This window comes from Suncus etruscus, chromosome 3 (assembly GCF_024139225.1).
Source record: "Suncus etruscus isolate mSunEtr1 chromosome 3, mSunEtr1.pri.cur, whole genome shotgun sequence".
Classification (NCBI taxonomy): Eukaryota; Metazoa; Chordata; class Mammalia; order Eulipotyphla; family Soricidae; genus Suncus; species Suncus etruscus.
This window is the reverse complement of record NC_064850.1, coordinates 162,394,650-162,420,288: the sequence shown is the minus strand read 5'-3', so window position 1 is coordinate 162,420,288 and position 25,639 is coordinate 162,394,650. Positions and strand designations below refer to the sequence as shown.

The 25,639-nt window shown below is 33.3% G+C and overlaps 1 protein-coding gene and 1 non-coding gene across 7 annotated transcripts in view; both read left to right on the top strand.

Moving 5' to 3' along the window:
* NOL4 (nucleolar protein 4) overlaps positions 1 to 25,639 on the top strand; it is a 332,223-nt gene that overhangs the window by 83,589 nt on the left and 222,995 nt on the right. For 4 of the 6 annotated variants that reach the window (XM_049769653.1, XM_049769651.1, XM_049769650.1 and 1 more), the window contains exons 2-3: positions 4,166 to 4,315; positions 25,497 to 25,608. In XM_049769653.1, coding sequence (XP_049625610.1) covers positions 4,166 to 4,315; positions 25,497 to 25,608 — 262 coding nt within the window. Of the gene's footprint in view, positions 1 to 4,165; positions 4,316 to 5,026; positions 5,090 to 25,496; positions 25,609 to 25,639 lie in introns of those variants that run through there. The other 2 variants (XM_049769656.1, XM_049769655.1) reach the window with 2 other exon arrangements.
* On the top strand, positions 13,758 to 13,864 carry LOC126005588 (U6 spliceosomal RNA). The gene has a single exon (XR_007494635.1). It is a non-coding gene; the product is annotated as a U6 spliceosomal RNA (small nuclear RNA).

The window sequence follows — 25,639 nt, the reverse complement described above, 5'->3', positions numbered from 1 at the left end:
TGGGCTGATGCCAATGCCATACTTATATGTTTCTGTAAATCTAACTCCTAAAACTTATTCTATTTTATCTTTAGTAACATGTGAAGTGTTTTAAGTTCATGTACTCTTATACTAATATAAAATATAGTATTTATAATATATAATATAGTATAAATATATGTAAAAACATATAGCAGCTAACTTAACATTTTGTTCTTAAAATTTGTTATATCTTTTTAACTTTAATATATAACATATTTGAGACTAATATATTTTTTAGATAACATATAAAGCATTTCTTAGTATCAATGTGATGATCTCTGCTTTTTTTGTGTTTCTTAGTCTATTATGTTACTTTTAATTTTGGAGAGGAGTCAAAGACTGCACTGTGCAGTTTACTCCTGCACTAAGCTATCTCTCCCGTCAGTTTCTGGAGGATGATATAGGGTGCTATAATTGAACCTGGGTCTGTCACTTGCAAGACCAGCCTCCTACCCACTGTAGTGTTACTCTGGCCCCTGTTTCTATTTAATTTTGGTGACATATGGTGGTGTTCAGGCCTTACCTCTGGTTCTGTACAGAGCTTGTTCCTGGCAGTGTTTAAAGGATGTGTGTTGGTGGGGATCACATCCTTGTGGCTTGGTGCAAGGCAAGAGTCATACTGCTATTCTGTCTCTCTAGCCCTGAAAGTCTTCATAGATATTATTGGATATAAACTTCTATTTTTATTTTTAATTTATTAATTTCATGTCATAATCCTCTTTATTATTGTTGAATATGCATTTTCCTTTTTAAAAATATTTCAAGTTTTATACAGTAGTTAGTTTTCAATTATGACGGTGTTAGGGATAGATTTTCATCACCTCTTCAACAAATAAGTTTGTATCACATCACATCCAACATCAAAATACCAGTATATTTCCTCCACTATCCCTTCAGCTTATTCTCCTTTCAATTCTCTCCTAGGCCCTTTTGTAAACCTCAATTTCTCAAGAGTTCAAGGATTTGTTCTTCTTTTCTTTTTTTAATATTGCATTGTTTTTGCTTCTCAGTGTGGTATATCTTTCTCCTGTTACTTTTACCTTCATCAGTTCTTTGCATATTATCTCAATGAGAAATATTCTATTTTTAAATATTATTAAGCAGTATTCATTGTGTATATGTACATGTGAACCCATGCACACAAGTATAGAAACATTCCACATTTTTTGTTTTCCTAGTTTACTTAAACACCAAGATTACAAAGTTGCTTATGATTGAGTTTCAGTCTTACAATGTTTGCCACCCTGAACCCATGAACCTTTCCTGCTTACACTTTGTTCATATGATAAATACCTAGGAGTAGAATATACAGAAGTTCTGTTTTAAGAAATTAAATATTTTAAGATACCTCCATACTGTTTTCTATAGACCTGGCCTAATTTCAATCATACTAACAGTATTTATGATGTTTTCACATTATCTAGAATGTACTTTAATCTGAATAATAGTTTTGTTTTTTTTTTACTTTTTGGAACACACCTGGTGATGCTCAGGGGTTACTCTTGACTATGCACTCAGAAATCGCTCCTGGCTTGGGGGACCATATGGGATGCCAGGGGATTGAACTACGGTCCGTCCTAGGTTAGCCGCGTGCAAGGCAAACACCCTACCACTTGCACCACCACTCCAGCCCCTGAATAATAGTTTTTTAATTATTCAGAGGCTTTTTACTTAGTTATAAACCTAGTTGTATTTTTTTCTTTTAGAATTGGAATTAGAGCCCTGAATACATCATATTAGCCCACATGATATGGTATTTTGCCTGCTTTCTTAAATTAATTTTATGTGGATAGTTCTAATATTCAAGTTTTTAGTCTATTTTAGTTTTGTGTATGTGGGTGCATTTTGTATGTATATGGTCCAATTTCTTTTAATTTCAAAAGACTATCAAGTTTTACCAATTTATGGAAAGTCAATTTTCTATTTGTGGAAGACGCTTCATTCTTCATGTTGTGACCTTGATATCCTTAATATATGAATCTTCAAGATAATTTTGGCAAATTGATTTCACCAACATACTGATGGTCTTTCATATATTGTATATAGACAACAAAAAAATTAAAAACACAAAAGAGGAGGCTGGAGTGGTGGTGCAAGTGATAGGGTGTTTGCCTTGCACGCGCTAACCTAGACTGGACCGTGGTTCGATCCCCTGGTGTCCCATATGGTCCCCAAGCTGGGACAATTTCTGAGTGCATTACCAGGAGTAAGCCCTGAGTGTCACTAGATGTGATTCAAAAGCAAAAAAAGGGAAAGAAAACACAAAGCCCTCTTGGAATCTAAAAAATAACATGATTACTAGAGAGGAAGGAATAGGTAAGAAGTAAGGATGCAAGGGGATCAGTTTGATGATTTAAATGACACTGCAATCCTGGTGGAGTGCAGTATATAGAAACAAGTATTATCATAACAAATCATATATCAACAAATTTATTTTAAAAATAAAAAAAAGATAAAACTTACTATTTATATCGAGCACAGCTTACTGAGGCTTTGATATTTTTCTCATTCACTGCATATTTGTCTTGTTTGTTTTGACCAAACTCAAAACTGTGCTCTGGATTTACTTTTGGCTCTGTTCTCAGGGATAACTTCTTACAAAGTTCAAGGGACTGTATGAAATGTTGGGGATTAGACCCAGGGTAGGCACTTACAAAGCAAAGGCCTTACCCATTGTACTGTTCATCAGCCCTGCATACTGATTTTATTCAAGTAAATCTCCATATTGTGGTACATACTGGCATCGATGACTATGTCATGTTATATCAATTATGCTTCAGTGTCCAAGTAAGAACAGCATATGTTTGTGTGTACTTGTGTGCAAACAAGACAGAAACTTTCATGTTGCTTACATGTAAAATTATCTTTCCTTTCATTCCAGTCTTTATGTACTATCTATGGGTATTTTTTGACTCATTGTCACACTTTTCACTGACTGACTTATGCCTTTTTTTTTTTTTTTTGGTTTATGGACCACACCCTGCAATGCTTAGTGGTATTACCTAGTTCTACACAGCAATTTCTCTTAGTTGAACTCTGATACCAGGATACCAGGGACTGAACCCAGTTTAGCTTCAGAGAAAGCAGTGGCCTTACCTGCTCTATCTATGTCTCTCTCTACCTGCCCTATTTTCTATGTCTTTTTTTGGTTTTTGTTTTTTGGGTCACACCAAGTGATGCTCAGGAGTTACTCCTGGCTCTGCGCTCAGAAATCGCTCCTGGCTGGGGGGACCATATGGAACATTGGGGATCAAACTGCAGTCCATCCTAGGTTAGCACGTGCAAGGCAACTCCCTAGAGCTGTGCCACTGCTCCAGCCCCACTCTGTCTTTTTAACCACTACTCACTTCAAATTATATTTCTTCCAAGAAACTTAAGCAAAAAGTACATACTAACTTGCTTAGCTCTTTAAAAATCATATTAATCAACATTCCTGAACCTTCATTTATTCTTCACATTATCCAACGTTGATTTCTAAAGTACATGCATATTTCATTGAATTTTCACAGATTTTCTGTGAAATTTCAGTGTAAAGTGGATTATTTTTGTTATGATACATTGGGAATAGAGGTATTTGAACAAATAAAAATTTAAAGATTTACATGATCTGCTCTATTCAGAGAGGATTCAGAGTTCACACTTAAATAATCCCTAGAACTTACATAAATTCATAATGAATGTCCTTAATCTACTTTACTGACTTTATTGCTCGTATCTATATTATATCTCAAACTTTATTGCTAATATCTGAATTATATAAGAAATTTATGCATAAGACATTCCTTTTATTTCCTCTATTTTTGTAATATGTTCCAATAGCTTGAAACTCAAGCAATAGTGACTGTATGAATTAATCAAAGCCTAGATTTAAATACCAACAATAAGGAAAGATATGCTAATACAAAGAAAAATTTAAGAGTACTATGGCTAAACATTTTGTTATATCTTCACATTTCTTAAAGTTATAAATCATATAAAAATATAAAAATGTTCACTCACAATTTTTTTAAATCCCTACCTATATTATTTGGCCCCTTCTAGCATAGTGTTTCTATATACCCAACTTTATGTTTTCACTATGTGTTCAATGTGCTAAATATATATTACTTTAGTGATTTTTTTGTTTTTGTTCTTTTGTTTCCAGGATGGCGTTGGGGTAGATGAGAAACTGTCCTTACGTCGGGTAGCTGTGGTTGAAGATTTCTTTGACATTATCTATTCTATGCATGTGGAAACAGGACCAAATGGAGAACAAATTCGGAAACATGCTGGACAAAAGAGAACTTATAAAGCAGTAAGTTAAAAATATAAAAATGAAAAAATGAAATCAACGTTTTGAAATTTTATAGTATTACATGTTAGAATAGATTAAATAAGCATATTCTATCTTCGAAATAAAGTAGACCATATCATGGTCACACCTAACATATAAAGTATAAATTGTATTGTTCTGTTCTGGTGGTAAGTTCACTAAGTTTAAATATAGTTAACATGTGGTAGTTCTGGTCATATTTCTAATATTAGGAAAACATATTCATGTTATGACCTGGAGAATTCAAATTTTTATACTACCACCATTGTTTAATATTTGTTTTTCTTAAAATCTTACTAATATGTTTATTTCCTATTTAATATGATAGTCACTTGGTAACATTTTATGTATTTTTATATCATCTTAAATTAATTAGACTTTACTATTTGTAATATACTAGAATATATTGTAAAAATGATCCTATATATTATTTTTAAAAGTTTTAAGTAATAATTAAAGTTTGATACAGTTCTTTTAATCGAACTTTTAAATTTAATTAATAGATTTATGAAATAATCTTAATATAAGTATTTTATCCTTTCTAGGAACACTGATCAGTAACTAATCCTTTTCCAATATAAATTAAATGTGCATCAGAAATATCTTATCAGCAAATGAATAATATATTTTTTAGAATTCTTATTGAACTTTGCTTTTGGCTACCTTGACATTAACTGTTTTTAGTTATATCAGTCTGGATCCATTTATTTTTCAGATACAGAAAAATGTGTGAAATGCTCAAAGTTTCAAATACAGGTACATATGTTTGAAAATTAGCTACTGAGCATAAGAAATAGCTTCTTTTCCATAACTATTTTTTGCTATATTTCTAGGTTCATAATGAATCTTTATAGTTGCACAATAACCCCTAGTACATGTTGTATTTATCTCTCCTTTTCTATGGTTTTGTTTCTTGGCTGTTTCCAAATTGCATGGTTTGTGGGCAGGTACTATTGTAAGTTTCCTTACATAATTCTGCCACATAAACTTTCTTTTGACTTACATTTCTCAGGAGACATTCTTATCATGACTAATAAAAATGATTTAGGTGCTTAAGATATTTTTATGTAGACTAATATTACTGAACATAATTGTTTTGTCTGTCTCCTATGCTAGGTTTCTATCTCTGGATAGTATTAGGAAAATTATTATTTGATTTACTAATACACTAACTATCATTCTCATAATAATACATTTTTCATGAAATAGCTTCCTGTACTTGATAGGACTTTGCAGTATAGCAACATATACGTTCAATGCTATTAAATAAAAAGCAACAAACAAGTGTCTTCATTGTAAGTAGTATGGCAGCCAAATTTAGGTGCCAAAAGCAATTTAACATGACATGATCTTTGAAATACTCTTATTTTTAATGAGTATTTTATGACCTAAGATATCAGTCAATAGCATTATACCCAAATCTCTCCTCCCAAACATGTGCTTTTTTAAAAGGAAATCGAGGGAACTTCATTTATTGCCATTATGCATGCTAAAAACTTTCAATAAATTCATAAACATGTTTTCAACATGTATCACTTTGCATTAGCATTATAAATACCATTTCTGCATTTTGGGTTTAGGGTGTCAACTTTGAAAACATAAGCCACATCTGAACTATCACCCATTCCCTGTTGAGAATGATGGTTCTTTTCATTGCAAGACTGAAAAAATACATATTTTATTTCTGTAACTAAAGTTTCCTTATAGTTTTCTAATATAATGAAAGTTTTAGGCCATTTCTTTGCCTTCTCGTATCTAATCAAGAAAAATTTCCATTTTATGGTATAATAATTTTTTGTAGGAAAAATGAAACAGCATCAATGCCAGTAAAACTGCACATAATTCTACAACAAATTTAAGCTTACTGTTGAAAATTAATATAACTACTCAATTAATGGGGCATAAAACTGAATGAAATTTGAAATGGAATTGTTTGGTGTTATTAGGACCCTAAACTATTGGGTCAGAGTTTAGTTTCATACAAATGCTGAAAATGGCTAGTCATTGGTAGGATTAGCTATATGCCCATTGCATTATAATGGTTTCCATTAAATTCAAGGTATATTCCTACTTCTAACATAGCTCATTGGGCATGCATGGTTATGATTTTTGACCTTTTTCTCTCTTCTACATGGTCAAGAAACCCTACTCACACAACTAATCATTAAAACATGTCATATTCTTTGACAATACTATAGATTTTGTAATCTTTTATTTACTTTGCCTTTTTCTTTTCTTGCAAATCTTTCTATGTATTCACTCTGCAGGAAATGGTGGCCCTTTAATATTGGATTAACTGAATGCTATTTGTTTTTATCTATCTGCTGTATATCATTCCTTGAAATATCTAGGCTTTATGTAACTTAAATTTTATTACAATCTGATATGACTATAATAAGTTTACATAGTTGGTTATTCATTCATTTTTTTGAAAATCCACATAAAATGACACATTTTAGGAATATGTAATGGCTATCATATTTTTAATTAATTGATTCTAGTATCTTAGGTTTTTCCTTGATTTCCTACATTTGTTCCTCTCTACATAGTAACTATTACTAGTGAATTGAAAGTTTCCCCTGAAAAGGTTGACTGTAGTTAATTCTTGATTATTCTAACAGGTAAAGAGGAGGTATAAATAATTCAATTAACACTTATATTTGAACTTTATATCTACATATCTTTGCATAAAAATGAACATAAAATGTCCTTTTAAAATAAGTGATGTCATATTAAAAATATTTCTACTTCAGGTTAGTGTCTTCCAGTTCTTAACTCTTTCAACTTCTGTTTGATCTTCATCATCAGGATGATGATCATTAGGACTAGATCACTCTTTGCTGTTTGTGTTTGTCACTTAAACTTTATTACTACCTAAAAATATCTGCCTTTTTTACAAATGTTACTTAAATCAGGGTCATGAATAAATGTTTCAAAACTTGTTTGCAATGTGTAAAATCAGAGTAATTATGGTCATAATCCAATAAATAACAGTTAAAATATTTCCATTAAAATAACAGTGTGCATATAGGTAAACTCACAAACACATAGACTATACATTAAATTTTCATCTAATATTCATGTACATATTTACCAATTTTTTAAATCAGAGTAGAGAGCCTATGTTTTATTTAAAGGCTAAAATCCTTACACATTCAATTTCAGATCTAGCACTTCATATTTCTTAAAAAAATTGTGGTGCTAAACTTTCAGTAATGTTAATCTTTATGTCTTGAGTACTAAGTTATTGTACCTCTACGATCACGAAAGTGCCTTTGGAAGATTACTTATCTATCTGTTTAGAGAAAAAATATGCCTGATAAAATAAATTAGCTGTGATATGTGCAAATCCTTGTTATATGGTAAACTTTAGATTAATTCTTTATTTTATTATTACTTTACTATTCATGACTGAGGTGGGTGAGCAAGACAATTAGAACAACCCTCTCATTTCTCAATTTAAAATGAAGATCTCATTTTCTTTGACTTCCCAAATATCTCTGCCCCATAATGTTGGTATGCATTATGTACTTTCAACAGGTTTTTGTGCATTCTGTGAATCCATGAAAGCCCATAGCAAAACTCTCACCCATGGTTTCACCTATCTGAATGAAAACGACAGTAAACCAGTTTCCAAGGTTTGATGAGTTTTCCTGATTGCTAATCAATAATGATATTTCAATTATTTTATTTCTTTTTCCCACTGTTTAATTTCCAGTTTATTTTCTGAAAAATTTTAAACCTTGCTTTCAATATAAATATTCCTTTCCAGAGATACATGTACCATTAAGATGAACTCATTGTGTAGAATTTATGTGTTCCTGCTCTGAAAATTATAAAGAAAGATCTTTATTCTATCAGATTTAGAACAATTAAAAAGTTTGATAGAATCATTTTGTCCTATTTTTATAGAAAGATATTGTGCAGCCTCTCTTCTACCAAGTAGGATATTGGAACTTGCACCACTTTCTGCTAGCTTGTAATGTAAAAATTGTCAGAATTCTTGACAACTTTTTAGTGAGATTAATGAGCTAGATTTGTCACAGCTGTTTTTAAAAAAGCACTAAATTCAAAATTCTAAATTTCAAGAAATTTGTTTAGCCTTTAAAATAAGTCCTAGAGCAGAGTATACACATACATAAATAAAAAAGCTGTATATGTTAATAATATGTGGAAAGTAATTACTATACTATATAAGGGAAACAGTGAAAAATGGTACCTTTCAGTTTCTAGGATGTATATTAAACATAGGGAATGCATCTTAGTCCATTAAAAGTGTTACTGAAAAGCATAGTACAGGGGATAAAGAGATATCTGTGGCTGACTCTGGCTCTATCCAGGTTTTGTAAGACTGCTGGGAATGATTTCTGAACATGAAGTCAGCCAAGCCAGGAGCGATTTCTGAGTGCATTGCCAGGAGTAAACCCCTGAGTGTCACAGGGTGTGTCCCCCAAACAAAAAACAAAGTGCAATATAGAGAAACATGATTTTGTCTTTCTTGGGTAGAAACTTTCCCTATATAATAATGATGATGAGAATAATAATAATGATAATAATAATAATAATGAAAAGGGCGTATAGATTTTGGACCTCACATTTTCAGTTCAAAAATAATAATAGGTACCAGAACGATAGCACAGCAGAAAGATGTTTGCCTTGCATGTGGCTGACCCAGGACGGACCTCGTTTTGAGACCCAGAGTCCCATATGGTCCCTTGACCAGGAGCGATTTCTAAGTGCATAGCCTGAGCATCACCAAGTATGGCCCAAAAAACATTAAAAAGAAGCAATCTGGAGAGATAATACAGAAATTAAGATGGTTGTTTATGGTTTTCCAATATCCACTAGCATTCACGTGCATAGACCATGAACCATACCAAACACAGCCAAGTGTGTCCTTTAAAAGACACACACACACACACACACACACACACACACACACACACACACACACACACACACACACACACACCTCTGTAGCAAAGTAATTGGAACTTTTTTTGTGAATGGCTCCTGAAGTGAATAAGGTAGATGTAAGCCTCAGATCAACAGATTGACTACATCTGAGTTGAATAGAATCATTTTTGTTTGTTTGTTTTTCTTTAAGTCTAATGATCAAAAGATTCTTAGTGTTTCTTATCTTCCTGTGGTCTGAAATAGGTGTTTTTTTACAGTTTTTGTTATTGTTTATGTTGTTGTTGTTTCAGGGCCACGACTACCAATTCTCAAAGATCTATCCTTACTACTGGGGATCATATATGAACTGCATGCAAGTCAAATACCTTATCCAAGTGCATTCCAGTGCACCCCATGTGTGAAGTGTATCCAATTTTACTCCATTTCTACTGTACTCCAGTATCTGAAATCAGGTCTTCTAGAGTTTACTGAATTTTCACTGTTACAATTGGATTATCTATTTAATTCGGTGTTTAATCTCAGGATCACTTTGTTTAAATCTTCTCTTGGTTCCCAAGGTTTTTTGTTTGTTTGTTTGTTTCTGTTTTGTTTTTGGGTCCACACCCAGTGATGGTTATGTGCTCAGAAATTGCTCCTGGCTTGGGGAACCATATGGGACCTTGAGTCTCAAACCGAGGTCCATCCTGGGTCAGCCACGTGCAAGGCAAATGCCCCACCGCTGCGCTATTGCTCCATCATGGTCCTCAAGGTTTTAAATGAAATTTAAATTTTTTGGGTTAAACATTTGAGCTTTATAATGGCCTATGGATTTCAGATATCTGTGGATAAGAGAAGCTAGGAAATAATTTCAACTTTCAATAGTCATTGACACTTTGAGATATTGTTTTGCAAATTTGCTTCTGTCTCCCATGTCCAGCTGCTTTCTATTCAAGTGGAAAGTGCACAGAAGGAAATATTAGGCCTGCCATGGGTAAAGATACAGAATCCCAGATAGCAGTGGGCATGCCTAATTGTATCATGTGTGACCAACATAGGCAGGGGTCTGCTCATTAGAAGTTGAAAACTCATTTTGTATGAGAATGAAATCCTCATTTGAAAATATTTTCCACATATAAGAATCCTTGTTAATGAAATAATTTTTAAAGATGGAAGTATTTTGTTAAATAGGTGAAAATATTAGATTAAATACTGCAAAATTTCATCAGATATCTTAAGGTTACTCTAACCAGATTCTGCTAATAAATATAAAAAAAAAAACTTTGTGCTCACGTGTCCTGTCTCATTTCTCATTATGATTTATTCCCTTTCCTGCCTCTGATTCAAGAATGTAGGTAGAATTTTACTAAAGAAAATACAGAAAGAAAATATTCTCAGGGGCTTAGAAATTAATTTCATGCCTGCAATTCATCTTCCTTGACTAATGTAAAAAATAAATAAAAGCAAAATACAGGTCCTTGCCTTTTTTATGCAGATAGTATTGTTTCACTTTGCTATGATAAATGTCAGTGATTTAAATAAAGAGCATTTCTGAATATCAAGTAGATATAGGAAAAACAAATAATTTCAAATTCAAATATTTTATAGACATTTTTAGTATTGATTCCTGTGGTGCTATGATGAAATAATTAGGCTCTTTGGACTTAAGTTTTATAATTAGCTCTATCTAGGAAAGTTTACAAATGCATCATTATTCAATCACAGCTATTTGATAGTACTCCATGAGGTTCCTTTTGTTTTTCTTTTTTCTGACTAGACTAGATAATCATAACTAGCTCCTGATTTGTGGAACCATGCCTGTTTCTTATGTCTCTCTATGAACAGAGCTTATAAGAATGCTTGCATCATAGTAAGCACTTAATAATTTAAGTATTTAATTTAAGTTTGTGTTGAAGGAATAAATTTACCATGCCTTTGAGAAAGCCTTGTCATTTTATACCAGACAAAAGAGCTGTTACTATTGTCATATTTCCTATCTCAAGACCATGGCAACTATGTGGTGCATATTTTTATGGCTGCAGTGCTCACTGAATATCTTATTTGATTCCTCTTTTTGAACTGCTGTGGTGTTTCACCTTCGTCTTTTCCCCATCGTTTCTCAAACCAAGGACAAGAGCCTCTAGAATGACTCCGCTCATAGTCGGCGTAGTCGATTTTTACCCCATTATATTACCTTTCTCTTCCTCAAACAAAACCACATAACTTGAACTTTCTAGTCCCGCCTCCCAATTGGAGGGGGCAGTAATGGAGTCACTAAGACCAAACAGTTGTAAGATCACTATGTAGTAAACTAGACACAGAAGGGACCACGCATTCTAGCAGCCCCTGGGGGGAAAAGTGGAGGATATGGGAGGCAGGATGGGAGCGGTTGTGGGAAGACAATTCGGTGGTGGGAATTCCCCTGATTCAATGTAAATGTGTACCTGGAATATTACTGTGAACGATATGTAAGCCACTACAATTAAAATTAAAATTATGTTATAAAAAAAAGAGACAATGCAGTAAGTTCAGAGTTGAAGCTCTGGGCTTGAAGACTGCACTGAATGTTTAGATAGGAGAGTGCATTGGAAGTGTGTAGTGTTGAAGGCTCTGAATAAGCTTCAAAAATTATTATTAAACACAGATGCTTCTCATTTATTTTATAGGTAAAAATTTGATGTTCTATTAACACTATTATCATTGAAGTAGGATATAAACACATTGCTACTTTTGGTCACATTTGCTTTATTTTTTTCAGATACAAATTCATATATACACAATGCAGGTTTTTCAGATGATATTTAAATATTTAAACAAAGACGAAAACATAATTCACATAATATATTTTTACTCAGAAAATAAATCATTTGGGGACTGAAGAAATAGTATGGTGGATTGGGCACTTGCCTTGTACCTGGATTTTATCTCTGGAAACTACAGTTGGGTGTAGTACCAACACAAAAAGAAAAGAGGTTGGATGGGTAATCTTTTATACTTAGAATTTTTTTTTGGTTAATAAGAGGACTAAAAAGAGCTCACCTAAGCTGGTTCCCCATTAATTTAAAAAGAAGTCATTTTTATAACTTATATCTTTAAAAAATTATTAAGTAGTATTGTTCTAGAATAGCTTTTTCCTGAAAAAGGGCATTAACCATTTGGAGAAACTGCATTAACTCCTTATCTCCAGCCCAATAAATTGCTACTTTAGTGCACCCTTGTGGTGAAAATGAGCTAGTGCAGGTTTAACAATTTGATGTTTAAGGCTAGAAGCCGAAGTATTTCTCACTCAGAAAGCTATTCTTGGGTACTTTGAAAGTGTAATAAATAAAACATTTTTAATTTATTAAATTACATAAATTAATAATATTTTATAATATACTCTTTTTAAATGGTATATAGTTAATATGAAAAAGGAATATGTGGTGCGCTAGAGTGAAATACGCTAGAAATAAAATGGTACCAGCTTTCTTGTTAGTCTTGAATTTTAAACATGTTAAGAAAGTTCTAGGTCGTTTACATATATATCAAAATTAGGTGTGATTTATAAATGTTACTTTAGGATGTTTTGGGGTACTGAACATTTAAGTGTTTTGAGATTATAGTTGAATTTAATACTGTAATGAGGTAAACAAATACATTTTTTAAAAAGAAGTTAATCAGTAGACATTAAAAGTGGCCTTTCTATATGATGTGATATCTACTGTTTCCTTAGAATCAACTGTGCTTCTCATTCGTGTGGTTTTAGCTTATGTGTACAACTTACCCATCAATTCATCCACAATTTCCCCAAATTTGAGATTCTGATTCACTCTCTTTATTGGTAGTTTTAGTAGTTTTATGATAGTCAAAAGAAACCAACCTTCACCTGGTCCATCTCTTCCTCAGCTTTACTCCCTATGCTGTGAACCACCTTCATTTTTCTGGGTAAGATATACCTTTTTCATGCCTGCTCCTTGAATATAGTAATGAAAAAAGATAAATCCCCAAAGTCACTAACATAGTGAACCAGATGCTGCTTCTGAGAATTTTGGAATTTGAAAAAAACTGAAAAGGGGGCCAAAGTGGTAGTACAGTGTTAGCGAGTTTGTCTTGCATATGGCTGACTCAGGTTGGATGTGGGATCAATCCCCTGAATCCCATATAGACTTCTGAGTTAGAAGGGATTTCTGAGTGCAGAGCCAAGAGTAGCCCCTGAGCACTGCTGGTGGGCCCCAAAACAAAATAACAACAACAAAAAAAGAATTTTGGAATTTAAACCAAGGAATTTCTATCTTGTTATGATATTCTCTTCTTTAGAGAACATGTAAGTAAGCATCTTTAGTTCTTTGACTTCATTCGTTTTTTCATTATTTGAATAATCAAAACCAATATATCTCTATTGGGCACTATAAAGCTTTGGGAGAAGGCAGTTGGCATTGCCCCCAAGTACTCCACCCTTTTTATATTCTTCACCTTCACTGTTAAGATATAGCAGTCTATTTTTTTTATTTATCATGCCAAAAAAGTTTAATAGAAATATTTACATAAAATTGTGCTTGCTTCGGCAGCACATATACTAAAATTGGAACGATACAGAGAAGATTAGCATGGCCCCTGCGCAAGGATGACATGCAAATTCGTGAAGCGTTCCATATTTAAAAAAAAAAGAAATATTTACATAAAATATTTTAGATAAAGATGAGTTCTAATAGAATTTGGGGGGACTAAAGGGAGGTAGTCAAGGAGTTGATTGTATGAGAGATGGAGCAAGTAGGTGGTGATGGGAAAGATACCATAGTGTTCCCCCTTCCTGCTAATTACATAAGTCCTCTGCATATTTTGATGAATGATTAATTCATAACCGAATGTCTTATAGAATTAATATTAACAAGGTTTCCCAAACAAGTTTCTTTTCTGATTACACATAATATAGATTTTATATATGTACATATATATGTATATATATATATATATATCCATGTCTTTCCCCTAATCACATGACATCATACTGAATTTGAAACTTTACAATTTTGGTACTCTGTAATATGGCTGCCCAAGCTTACCTATCAAAATTTATTGTCTGGACTGAACTAATCAAACATTTTCTTACTTAATGGATAGCATTTCTCAACCCAAGATGATATTACCCCCCAATGGGCCTCCAGAAGATTTCAAAAAAAAAAAAAAAGATATAGCAGTCTAAGTCCTATTTATTATAGTAACCAGAATACTTTTTTCTGTTTAAAAATCATTTTTGGAGCATAGTAAACTCAAGTGAAGAGAAACCTAAAGATAAACAAGTGATCGTTTCTTTGCTTGATATTTTATGGAGGAAATTTTTTATTTACAAGTTATCTATAGGTGAAGAATTCAGGCAGCAAATACTGCACTCAAGGCACACTCCCCCCACCCCATCCCATGGCTTTCTTTTATCATGTCACAGGCTCTGTGCATTGCCTGAACAAACTTGAAGTACGGAGAAGTCTACTGTCTCCATTTTCTTTCCATTTCCTAATGGTGGCTAGTTCTTCACTGCTTTGGGTCACTGCAATAACTATAGTATTTTTTACCTATCTCTAAAGAAACAAAGTACTCCAGGAAAAATTAGAAAGTAATAGCCACATGGCCCTTGTGTACAATTGTATTTTTTTCATGTCATCCTTTACACTGCAAGTAATTATATAAACATTTGCTTTTGAGTCAATTTATTTACATGCAATATTTACAGATTCTTTTTATTTTATTAGAAAACATGTATGAAGAAAAACTTTTCAGTGCCCATCTGCTTATTTTATTTCATCTAGTACAAGAATTGCTGTTATAACAATCTGTTATTTAACAGGAAAATATTCTAATATAAGAAGTTGTACAAAAAGAGTTCTCAGACATTTTGAGGATATATCTTCAGTTTATCTGACTGTATCTCTTTTTGATATTTTTTTGCATTTACTCAATAGAAAACTATTTAAATTGTAACAAAATGCAACCAAAGATATTCATCATTGTAGAATATATACTTATATGTAGGGTATATATTTATATATAGTAGATATTCATTCATTCATAGTAGAAAAGAAAACAAAAGCAAATAAAGTTCTTTGCAAATCCATATAGCTAAATTGCAACTATAATTAGTGGAGCAAAAATGATTTTGAAAAATTAATTATAATTACATTGTATGGGTGCTCTTTCCTTTTTTGCCCATAACTTCATCTACAAATGCATACATAATGTTGGAACATTATGTCTATCTTTTCCTCCTCCAATTTTTCTCAATTGGCATATTTCTGGACCTTTACCCAGACTGGGTGCCTTTGCCTTTTGCTGTTCATTTGTAACATTTCCCAATCCTGAGAGAAACTAAAAGATAATATTGCACCACACTTTTCATTCTTCTCATTTATGATTTAACATTTTAAATTACTCTAAAGCAAACATTATTGAAATTGGCAGTAAATAGAAGTACAAGCATGCTGCATAAATATCTGGCATTTTGTATAACTGGTTATTCCTCTGCAATTACTTTCAATAGGTGCCTTATGTTAGATACAATGTAGGTAGCTTGTGATAGAATACCACCATATATGGTATCAAATTTGCAATATTAAATGTGCTAAATAAACACATTTTACTAGGAGATATTTCTCAAACTTATTTTGTATTTATAAATAAAAAGTGTTCATAAAAGGGTCAAAGTGTGGCCTCAAGGGCAAGTTTTTTCTTGAATGTGCTCTCTGATGTTTGATAAAAAAAACCTTCATATTAATGTTTTTATTCCCTGTAAAATGTAAAATTGTCTTTAAATTTATTGTATGGAACAGAGGTGGAAAAGGTAATTTTAAGAAATACTATAACCAGACCACTCTCATTTAGTTCTCATTTAGCTCAGTGTTTGAAATGGAGAGGCTAGATTAAGGCATCAAAGTTTAGAGAAATTTAACACTTAACAGCGACGTTTTTCAAATCACTGCTAATATTTAGTCATTCGAATTCTGATTGTATTGTATTTCATTTATTGTTGGTTTAGCATTAGTGAATTTGAAAAAATGGTGTGATTTTTCTTTTTTACACTGCTTTAAAAGTGATTACTAATGTTCTTGACTCACCAACCTCATGTGGTGGATTTAAATCATATGTTCAAATCTTAAACCAAAAATGACTTCTCTGCTGGTGAATTTCTTTTAACAATGGCAAGTCCTACATCTTATAAGTATCTTTTAAAATAGGCTCCATCCCCTCTCCCCCCACCACCACCACATACTCTCATTCTATTAAAAGCTAAAGTCCTTTGCATATAGTTCCTGGCTGTTTCAATATTATGGCATTTCACTGTAGCCCTCAATTCTTCTAGAACAGAACAGATGGCCTAATAATATCCTGCAGGTGGAGCTCTGTATTGTTACTGCTTAGTCTGAAGTGTTTCTCCTGGAACTTTGTAACCTGCCACAAGGTACCGAGTGCTAGGCTGCCCTTTGTATTCAGTAGGGTCACTTCAAACTGGATAAAGCATTTTTTCATTATAAAGAACCTCCCACCAGGGACCATTATCAATATTTTAGCATAATTAACCTGTGCTGTGAGGTTAATCTTACAAATCTTCATGTACCAGACAATCTTCCTTTTTAAATACTGTTAACCCAGAGAAATTATAAATACAATGATCATCTTAACAGGCTCTGCAACCAGATTTTCATGTTAAACTGCCTCGTCTTATGCCTCTTTAACAAGTTGCCCAACAACTTTGAAATTTAGTTTTCTTACCTATAAAATGGAAATGATAATGCTGACAATACTGGCCAGTTTGTGGGATGATGATTAAGCACAAAATTCTTATGTAGAAACAGTCCATGTATTAAACACTCAATGAAAACTTAAACATGCAGTGTTTAGAAAGAATTTCTTTCATTCAAAAAGAGTAAATAAAATGGTTATAAAATTAAATAGAATTTCGACTTTCAGAATTATCAGTTTTCCGTCATATTAGGCAACAGAGTTACAAATTCACATATAGGCTGAAGATATTTAGAGGGACTCTATTGTTAAAAATTAGAAAGAGAAACAATACTTGCTACTGACAAAGGCATAGAATGTCCAGTCTAAACTTACTAATTTTGCTTCCATTTTACAGTCTGCATTTGTATTAAGGAAATAAACTTATATGACGTAATTGTGAAACAGTCAGGAAAAGAATAATTAAGTTCTATCCTTCCTACAACATCTCCTGCCCCTAGCATGCCAAGGACCACCCTCTGGCTAAGCTTTCCTGAAGCACAGCTTCAGTGAGTAGAGGAAGTTTTATATTTCTGAAATTGCAAGATAAGTGTTGCAAATTTTTAATATAACTTGTATTTTAAAAATTGTTCATTGTAGACTTTTTGGGGGCCAAAAACCACCAAATCCACCACCAAATTCATTTGCACATTATTTTAATGACAACTGTTGATTTAACTTCAAATTTTTGTAAAATTTTTATTTAATCATTTATTAAATGCACTCAGGAATTACTCCTAGTGTCATACTAGGAAAGAGCCTTACCAACTCTGGCCCACAACTTTTTTTTTAACTTAAACTATGTTGATAAAAGTAATTGGGAGTTCAGAATTACAAAAATTTATCTTAATTGTTTGGGTTGGGGGGCCACACCCAGCAGTGCTCAGGGCTCACTACTGACTTGTACTTAGGGACCCCTCCTGCTCTGACCTGCAGATTGAATCTTGGAAGAAAGGCACTTGCTTACTTCTCTACCACCTCTCAGGTTCCTGAATGGGCCTTTAATTTGAATTAGGAGTGACCCACTAAGGTGCTGGGGGTGCTGGTGGGGCTTGGAATAATATTCTGCTTTTCTACGTAACCCTGGAGGTTCAGTGTTCTGGCTCCTACTTGGTATCCACCAGTGCTACAACTGGAAGCGCAGGAAAACCTGGTAGTACTGGCGACCAGGAGCAAATTCAAGGCTTGAACATGAGGGGTCTTTCACTATCATGAGGCAGCTCCCTGTTCCTAGAGTTTTGTTTGTGTAAACAATATTTTTTCTTTATTTAGAAAGCTCCTGAATATTGGCGACGTGAGATGCTCATTCTTTTGATGATTAAAATTTCTACAGACTTAAAAAGTAGGTTTCCTTTAAAAAATAATTGACACAAAGAAGTTCAATAGTGGTGCCCCTTAACAACCAGGCCTTCTTGAAGTGGACTGACATACTAAGTTTTTAATATACTCTCTTTGCTCTGAGTCACATTTAGTTTTTAGTTCTTCAAATATCTGTAATGCAGTGTGGGTTTTTTTGTTTTGGTTTTTGGGTCACACCCAGCGGTGCTCAGCGGTTACTCTTGGCTTTGCACTCAGAAATCGCTCCTGGTAAGCTGGGGAATTTTATGGGATGCTGGGATTCGAACTGCTGTCCATCCTGGGTTGGCTGCATTCAAGGCAAACAGCCTACTATGTAGTTGATAGATAAATAGATAGATAGATAGATAGATAGATAGATAGATAGATAGATAGATAGATAGATAGATAGATAGATAGATGGTTATCTGAATGTTTTGAGACTAGAGGGCATTTCTGCATTTAATTTATGATAATACTCTTGTTATTACTGATTTTTCTATAATACTGTTTCCAATCTTAATAGAATGTATTTTTTTAAATAGTGTCAATGTTGTACAACACCCTGATGAAGTAAGCTCAGGTATTATCTTTACCAATGCCTCTACCTCTCTACCACAGATAATTATAATTTTAAAACATCTCTGAGAGCAAAATAACAGCACAATATATGTATACGTATGAACATAACTTAAGTGTAAGAAGTGCTGTTTTTGCTTGTGATAACTCTTTGATACTTTAGATAATTTACAAATATATATATATATATTTTTATTTTTTCCCACATATATATTTATTGATTGATTGATTTTTTGACTTCTTTATTTTGGTGTAGATATTGAAGTTGATGTCTCCAATTTTATTTTATTTTATCTTTCTCTTTCTTTTTGCACTCCGGCATGGTTTGATTTCAGGACCGAGACTGTTCTGTGGTACTTGTCTTTATTGCTGTAGTGCTCACTGGTTATTTAATCTGTATTGTTGCGTTGTTTCAATTACCTTTTTCCTGTCCTCTCTCAAACTGAGGTTGAAAGCCTCGAGAAGGACTCTGCCCATTTTCAGCTTATTTGATTTTTTTTTACCCCATTCTATTGCTTTTCTTTTTTATATATATAATTTTTATTGTGACTGAAGTTCATTACACAAAATTATTTACCGTACATAGTGACAATGAATGAAGGGCATTCCCACCACCAATGTTATCCTCCCTCCACTCCTATTCCCAGCATGTACAAATATATTTTTAAGAATAAATTTTTAATGACTTCCTCCCTTTTTGGATTATCTGTTGGATTAACCCATAACAATTCATACAATTTATAGGAATAGATTTGATTTGGGAGATCTATACTGGAGTTTCAGCTATTTGCCTTATTCTCTACTGTATAGCAATGGCATATTCATTAATGTAGATAAGCACATTGATAGGTAGACATTTATCAAAATGTTACCATGAAAATCTATTTTGGCCTACTTGTCTAATGTAATGGATAAGATAAACTTCAAAAAATATTAGAATGTAAATTCAGGAAAACTATCCTGGGTCATAGAAAATAACATTTCTAAGAAAAAGATGTCTATATGATAGATAATATCAGGCCATTAGGAGATCAGAGAGATAGCACAGCAGATAGGGCATTTGCTTTGCATGCAGCCTACCTGATTCTACCACTAGCATCCCATATGGTTCCCTGAGTCCTACAGGAATGATTATTGAGTGCAGAGCCAGGAATAATCACCCCACCAAGTGTAGCCTCAAAACAAGAAAACAAAAATATTAGGCATTAGTGTGTAAGATTCAATATGGATGTTCATTATCTATCCTGGCATTAGATGTTATATCTATTTCTGTTACAAGCAATGCACACATAGCTTGTCACATACCATTTGTCCTTCGAGTGTTTAGCTCAAATGGAGCCCAGAGTTAAATTTCCCTCCCATTAATAACAATATGCAGACATTCTCTCCCCGCAGGCAAATTACAAGGACATAATTTCTTTCTAAAATATAAAAATATTTCTAAGAATACATTTTAATGACTGTATTATTTTTGTCAGTCTTCTAGAAAATGTTTTGTTTTTATTTGGAAACAGGGAAGTAATTAGTATGAAAGGTTAACCAAAGATATTTAAACTAATTTTGGCATTTTAAAAAATTACAATTTTAGTAGAATATTTCAAGTACTTTAATAATATTATTTCCCAGTGTTTTCTAGGTTTCACTTGAACCTGCAGTTACATTTTATGTAAAGGATGTTAGTCAGGATCCTAATCAATGAACAGCTGAGAAGAACACGTCCCTGAGTTTTATCATCATCATGAACATCTATTTAAAATTGATTTGTGCATTTCAAACATTCACTCTGTAAGTGGAAACTGGGCTGTTCATTAGCCAGAGGCTGTAAGGACATCCATACTAGGCCTAAAGTTCAGTGAAGTCTTTAGAGCAGAATCCTCCTTTACAGAACTTTAGTTATAAATGCATAAAGACATTCCTACATTTAAAAAAAAGTCCAAAGAAGCTTGTTTAGGATATTTAATTCACAAAGGAAGTATTTCTTCTTTTCCTAAGGAAGGAAGATTTTATATTAAAAAGAAAGTATTTTTTTTCTAAGGGAAGGAAGATTGTACATAATGAAGACAGGTTTCTCCTACTTCATCTCATAGCAGTAGAAATAATGTTCAAAATGGAAATCAGTTTGCTCAGAGAATCTCTTCTTCCATTGCCTAGGAATACTCCATATTGTTGGTGTCCCTCCTCTATTGTGAGGTAGGGAAGAAACAATTGACACTGATGTCTTAAGAGGCATTCCCACAAACTGTTTTCTGATCACCAAGAAAAATTGCCCAAATAAGTGTTTTTGTTGACTTATTAAACATACAATATCAGGCCAACTTTTTGCCACAATACAACTACAGAGAATAATCTAATAAAAATATCTGCCTGATAGCTTTTGCTAAGATTTAACAGGATACTTTATATAATTTCAAACTTGTGTTTGCAAGACTACAAACATACTTGTGACTATTGCAGATTCTTTATTTTTTTTTATAATTTTTTTATTTTGAATTATGAGAACAAAAGATGCAAAGAAAGAGGATAAGGTAAAGTTACAGTGGAAGGACAATCACCCATAACATAATTATCAGAAGAAGTCCCCTTGCTGATATCTTAACTTTGAACTTTCACCAAAGAAAGTTAAGATAAATGAAACAGAATCCATGTGCAATTACTTTGTCCCTCAAGTCTCCAGATTGTAGCACATTATAATATTTCTTAACAGCACACAAGGCAATCTAAAGCCATCAAACTTACGTAACTCCTTAAACATTAGAGGCATAGTATTTTTTACATTTCCATGTACATGCATATTAGCTTAAGTTAACCTCAAATTTTAAGTGGGTGCGTTTTAAGGATTAGAGTCAAAGGAGCACAGTAAAAACGGTGTTAGAGTGGCAATTGTTGTTTGCATAGGCCCACCAAAATATGAGAGGCATGGAAAGGAATAACCTTGGCCTAAATACAAAGAGATCCTACCCCTGAAGTTTCCTGGCATAAGACCAGCTCTAGGCCTCAGGAAAGTTATCGTTCGATCCAAGACTTTGTCTGTAGTGCCAACACACTTTTCACACAGTCTCTGTTGTTGGTCTCATGTTTCTGTATTAAAGATTCTGGAATCTGCATGTCCTACATTGAAGTCATGATGTGGAGTGCCTTCTCGTTTCACCTCACCATGAAAGGGCAATGCAGGAAGCCCTTTCCTGTAAGCAGGTTGTTGTTGTTAAGTCTTCTCAGTGTTAAGGGAAGTCTCTTTTGAGCAGGACGATGTCTGAGCAGTGGTAGGGTCTTCCGTGGTAGAGGATTGCTTCCAGGTGATGTTATAGACAAACCTCACAATTAAGGGGCAATACAGCAAGCCCTGTCCAGTAAGCAGGTCTTTGTTCTTGTTGTCTTCTCAGTGTTAAGGGGTGTTTCTTTTTGAGTAGATGTCAGAGCAGCTGTAGGGTCTTTCCTGGTACAGGAATGCCACCAGGTGATGTTATATACAACCTTGGATGTTTTGTAAATGTCTTCTGTAGATCAAGGGGTGAATGGAGAATGTCCATTCTTCTGAGGCCTGTGCCAGGTCTTTATGTCAATGTTCAGGGTGTAAGGTCTCATTGCACTACAAGATTTTTATTAGATAAGAACTTATTGGTATGTATAGTATTTTTCCATGTTAGTGTGCCTACGCAAACAAGATATAAAGCCACGTGGTGCTATCAGATATATGGGGGCATTAGAACATTTCCAACAAGACCCATGACTTGGTTCAAACATAAGTATTAAACTGAGGGATTCTTTCACACCAAATTCCATATTGAGCAGTTCACAAAGAGAAGATAAAAAACATGGGGGGGGGGGATCATCACTGTATAAGAAAGTATTTAGCAAAAGTTACAGCCGTCAAAGAAAACACCCATAAAATGTTGAAAAGATATGTGTCCTTTTTATGCCTTTTAAAATAGTTGGGTGGGTGTTAACTCTAGGGCACCACTTTGGTCTGTGACTTAGGACTCAACAGTACTTAAGTTAGAAAGGGTATAAAAGGAGTAATGATGATAGGAGTTAAAGAAGTTAAAGAGAAATATGAACTTATGAAGGGGTATGCAAAAGGGCAGAGTAAAAAATAGACATTCTGCATACATAAAAACATAATTCAATGATAGTGAGTACTATTAAAGTTTCTTGTGAGAGTACTATTACAGTTTCTTGTGAGAGTACTATTAATGTTTCTTGTGAGAGTACTATTAATGTTTCTTGTGAGAGTACTATTAATGTTTCTTGTGTGAGTACTATTACAGTTTCTTGTGAGAGTACTATTAATGTTTCTTGTGAGAGTACTATTAATGTTTCTTGTGAGAGTACTATTAATGTTTCTTGTGAGAGTACTATTAATGTTTCTTGAAAATGTAGACTGGACAGAGATTACCAGTGCCAGCCAAACCTCCTCCTGCTAGACTCCCGGCTCCCAGGAAGGAGAGATCCTTCAAGAAGCTGGGAGACCAGAAGCTCAGAGCCCCACCCGGACCCTCCCTAAGGAGCCGCATGGATGGTGGGGGAAGGCCTAGGGTACCTTCAAGCTCCACCAAGGGACCCAACTCACCAGCTTGCCCAGGCGTGTGGCCCGGGGAAGCCCTGGAGATCTGGAGCAAGGCGGCAGAGGGGTGCTGGGGTTACCCAAGTCCCGCACCCCCCCTAGGCCTGGCCAAGCAGGCCTCCGGCATGGCGGGGGCCTGCCAAACCTCCTCCTGCTAGACTCCCGGCTCCCAGGAAGCAGATTCTTTATTTTTTTAGAGTGGAACTTTAAATAAATGAAAAATAATTAATACTTATTCCTAGAAAAACTGATTTAGAGATAAATAATGCCAGGACAAGTGCAATTGAATTGGTTTTAATTATATATCTGAGTATGAGGGATCCATGCATAATTAATTGCATTAGGAAATGGCCAGATTTTGAGGAAGATCCATGATAACAAATGGAATATTATTTTCCATTCATCACTTTCCCAGATCTCTCAATGGAATATTTCTCTTTTTACACAAGTAAAGAGAAGATTTAATAAATTCTCTCTGAATATCAGTGGAACATTCTTCTCAAATATTTATTGTGAAAAGAAATTAAATTTCCCAATCAATTCTATTATATGTAATAAACTATATAAATTCCATTTTATATGAATTAAACTATAGGATACCAAGATTATGCACACATCATCAGCTTTTAAATTTATGAATTATTGTAAGTAGATATTTAGAACATCTCTAATGAGAAAAATCTTTTGTAAAATAGGTGGATAGAAATTAAATTTGAGTGCATATATAAAGTAAGTATAGGAGTGAATGAGAACTTAAATTATAAATGTATTCTTAGTAACATAAACTAGTTTTGTGAAGCATTATAGAGGAAATTGTTCTAAATCATTTTATTCATAATTTTAATAGTATGGAAAAGTATCTTTTATGTAATAGTATAATAAAAGTTCATATAATTTCGATTATATAAAAATTAAATTTGATATTCTGAATCCCTGTTGGATTATCTTCAGTTGGATAGTTCTTGCCTACTTTAATGGTAGAGTTGCTTCTTCTTTGGTACATATTTGACTTGCTCTTTTTCTTTAGCATTTTTATGACTTCTTTCCTTTGGAGTCAGTGGGGTATATTTAGTGGTCAAATTTATTTTAATATTAATATTAGGGATAATAGGCTCTACAGTTTGGAGTTGTGGGGTTTCCTTAGTACAGTGTTTCTTTCTGTATCACTTTCTATGTGAGTGATAAAAGCAAAAGTTGAATCCCATCACCATTCCTGGGAATTGGTACAAATTTGCTTCAGGTACATATTTTCTTTCTTTTATGCAAACTTATATATATTAGTGTAACATGTTACCTGATAGAGAAAGTACATAACTGGGTTTTAAAAATATTAATATTACTATTTTCTGAATATTATATTTCTAACTTGATCCTAGATAAATGATTCTGAGAATATTTGATGCTTTTGAGGAAGGCATTAAGAAAGTTTACTTTGACATTGTGAACTATTGTGGACCAAAATTATAAAAGTTAACATATAATATGAAATAAGTGGCCGAATGCATTTCCAGTTGTGTCATTTTCTGTGGAAAGGATGATTCAAGGCATATTCTAGAATTCTGTTCGAATTACTTTTAATTTTGATTAAAAATAAGAAAATCAGGATGAATAAAATGCTCAGTAACACAGAATCCAAAATTTATTGTTCCTACCTAAATTTAAAAAATTATCTAAATTGAATGAAATTCCAGTGGTACTAGCAGTAAGATTATAAACCAAATGTTGGTAGTTTTTAAGGAGTTAAAATCACTAAACTGTTTGTACATTCTCATAAAATTTCCTAAAAAATGCAGAAATACAAACCAATAATCATTATATGTGGCAGACTTTCTTCCTCCACATCCTTTTATTAGCTATTATTAAGAAACATGCAATCAAGTTGGATAGATATTTCTTGAAATGATGCATGGTATGCAGTGCATGCTTTCATTATGCTTCCTGCCATTATGGAATAATGTGTCTTATTTGGAAATACAATGATCATTTCTGTTGAACCATGCTCAGTCATCTTGTATAATAATACCTCTATTTTGTGAATCATTTCAGATTTCAGAGAGCTATGCCTTCCTACCAAGAGAAGCGGTGACACGGTTTCTAATGAGCTGCTCAGAGTGCCAGAAAAGAATGCATTTAAACCCAGATGGAACAGATCATAAAGGTAGCCACAGTGTCAAATAGTGAGATTTAAA